Source organism: Palaemon carinicauda, chromosome 23 (genome assembly GCF_036898095.1).
Source record: "Palaemon carinicauda isolate YSFRI2023 chromosome 23, ASM3689809v2, whole genome shotgun sequence".
Classification (NCBI taxonomy): Eukaryota; Metazoa; Arthropoda; class Malacostraca; order Decapoda; family Palaemonidae; genus Palaemon; species Palaemon carinicauda.
The window spans coordinates 70797087-70799586 of NC_090747.1; the positions used below are offsets into that span (position 1 = coordinate 70797087).

The window sequence follows — 2500 nt, forward strand, 5'->3', positions numbered from 1 at the left end:
GCCATGATGGGTGAAAAGCAAGTTGACACCCAACTTGTTCTGTAGATGGCAGTTTTCTTGGGGGCGATGTAATTCTTATATATCATTTTATGTAATGAAATAACTTGACGTCATTATGAAGTGTATGTATACTAAATTTACGTTGTCATAAGTAAATAAATGTGATAAATTTGGCAGCATTTTCTAGTAAGGTTCACTAATAATTCAATACTTATAATTATGACAGACAGACAATACTTATAAATTGATTGATAGTTAATAACGATGAATGTTGAATTGAATATTGTATATGTTAAAAGTTTCATTAGTGTACAATTCATATTCAGCAAGTCTCTATGGTTGTTACTAAATAATTAACAGTTACTAAAAATTGTTTTATGACGTTTCCATTCTTAAACAATTTGAAGTAGAGTACATTTAAGAAGTTGTTATTATAACTTATGGTTTTAACATCAATTTGTTCTAGACATATATAACACTTCTGATATTAATTGCAGTCATTACTTAAGAATTACTTGGATGATGAAGAACTTGAATTTATACTTGGAAAAAACTATTCCTGTTACTTATCAGCTTCACTTCAATTTCCTTAAACTTTTATTAGTTGTTATTCCAAACTACATTAATGGAAGACGACGAAGGATGTAATGAGAAGATGAATAAATACAACTGGTCGTTTATTAAAACCTCATAATTATTAATGGATATAAAAATAGGTTGTGAAATTTGTGTATCACAAACGTCAACAATAACACAGAATAATTATATATATAAAAGATATGAAATAATATGACTCATGAAATGTGTTGGTGAATAAGTGAATTACGATGAATCAACAAGACCTCTATCAATCACAGCATTGTTATAATTAGCGAGTGAAACGTGGATGAACTTTTGCATATTCATTGGGCACACTCTTTAATACACCAATGGCGGACTACAGAACGAGAGATGTCTTCCTCGTAGAGGACGAGGTACCGCTGGTGCCCGAGGTGTAGGACCAGGCAGGTAAGGGCGTCGCGCCTGCTGCAGGAGAAGCGGGCACCACGGGCTTCGAACTGGGGAGGTGGACGTGCGTTGGGGCGGTGCCCAGGGCGTAGTACTGATGAACGAGGCGGTTCTCCAGGACCCGGACGAGGCGGAATCCGTGTTGGAAGTCGCCGAGCTGGACTCCCACGGCGGAGGTGATGACCTGCTCCAGGTCCTTGTAGAATCCTCCGGCGTTGCGGTGATAATGTCCGCAGAAGATGTGGCGGATGCCCACCGAATGGAACCTCTCCAGCATCTCCGTGCGAAGGCTGTACTCCATGTTGAAGTACTCCTTGTCCTCCTCCGGGTTGTTGATGAACCAAGGGATGTGCTGGAAGACCACGGCGTGCTGGGGCTTCTCTCTCCTGATGGTGTCCAGCTGCTCCTCCAACCAGTTCTCTTGCTCGACGGCCAGGGTGGGGCACTTGGAGGCGTCCTCGTAGAATTGGGAGTTGAGCACGATGAAGAAGACGCCCCCGCACCAGAAACTGAAGTAGTCGTCGCCGAAGTTCTTCCTGTAGCCGTCGACGGTGGAGTGAGTGGGCGTGTTGCCCACGTCGTGGTTACCGCACACGCACACCAAGGGGATGTCCAGACCGGCGAACACCTTCTTGAAGTCGACGACCTGTTGGGCGTGGTGTTCGGGGTCACTGTCGGGAAAGGCGTCAGTCAGGTCACCGCAGACGACCAAGAACTTGGGCTTGGGATACATGGCGTTGATGTCGGCGACCATTTGCTTGCTCCAAGCGATCTCCTCCTTCCAGCCGTGGGTCCTGTTCTGCTCCTTGTAAGACGCTTGCATGCCGAACTGGGTGTCGGCGGCTTGGATGAAATAGAAGGGCTCCTCCCACTTCTTCTGCGAGTCGCTGTAGAAGGGCAAGTATTGGCGGTTCTGCGCCAACACTAGGAATTTCCTGTCTTCCATGGTACTCGACGTTAACGACGATTTACCGAAGATGTCAATTGCAGAAAGATTTGTCAGATGATAGGTTCGTTCTTACGATGATTGAAGATTCGTTCTCTAGGATGTCAAACTCAGAAGATATCTCACGTACAGACGAAGAGGCGTAGACTAGATTAGACTTTTACCGGAGTTACCAGTAGACGTCGAGTATATTTTCTTGAAGTAAATAGTTACTTATCAGATGGAGTTGAGTAACTTGAGTTTTATTATGAGTAGGATACTACGGGGGCGTATTGCTATGAGTTATCTTGAAGAGGGCCCGTAGGTATCCTAGTAAATGTCTTCTGAAGAGATGCCATTTGGATGGTAAAGTGAATTGACTTGAATTAAACCACACCGAGGAACCGCGCCTAGTGTGGAAGAGAAGAAGTCTAGTAAACTTGTGGTATTGAACCTGCCTGTTCGCTGCTTTAAATACCACTGGGGTGACACGCACGGCAGACAGACCCACACATTCCACCAATCACAGACCGCGAGAAGAGTGACGTAGCGACAAGCGTGTGAGGA

At 44.4% G+C, this 2500-nt stretch overlaps 1 protein-coding gene and 1 long non-coding RNA gene across 2 annotated transcripts in view; both read right to left on the reverse strand.

Annotated features, from left to right (window-relative positions):
* The window catches only part of LOC137616966 (uncharacterized), a 144924-nt gene that overhangs the window by 40838 nt on the left and 101586 nt on the right, over positions 1 to 2500 (reverse strand). The window lies entirely within an intron of this gene.
* On the reverse strand, positions 661 to 2390 carry LOC137617163 (serine/threonine-protein phosphatase CPPED1-like). The gene has a single exon (XM_068347020.1). It carries the CDS (start codon positions 1952 to 1954, stop codon positions 938 to 940), a length of 1017 nt encoding a protein of 338 aa, XP_068203121.1. The 5' UTR covers positions 1955 to 2390; the 3' UTR covers positions 661 to 937.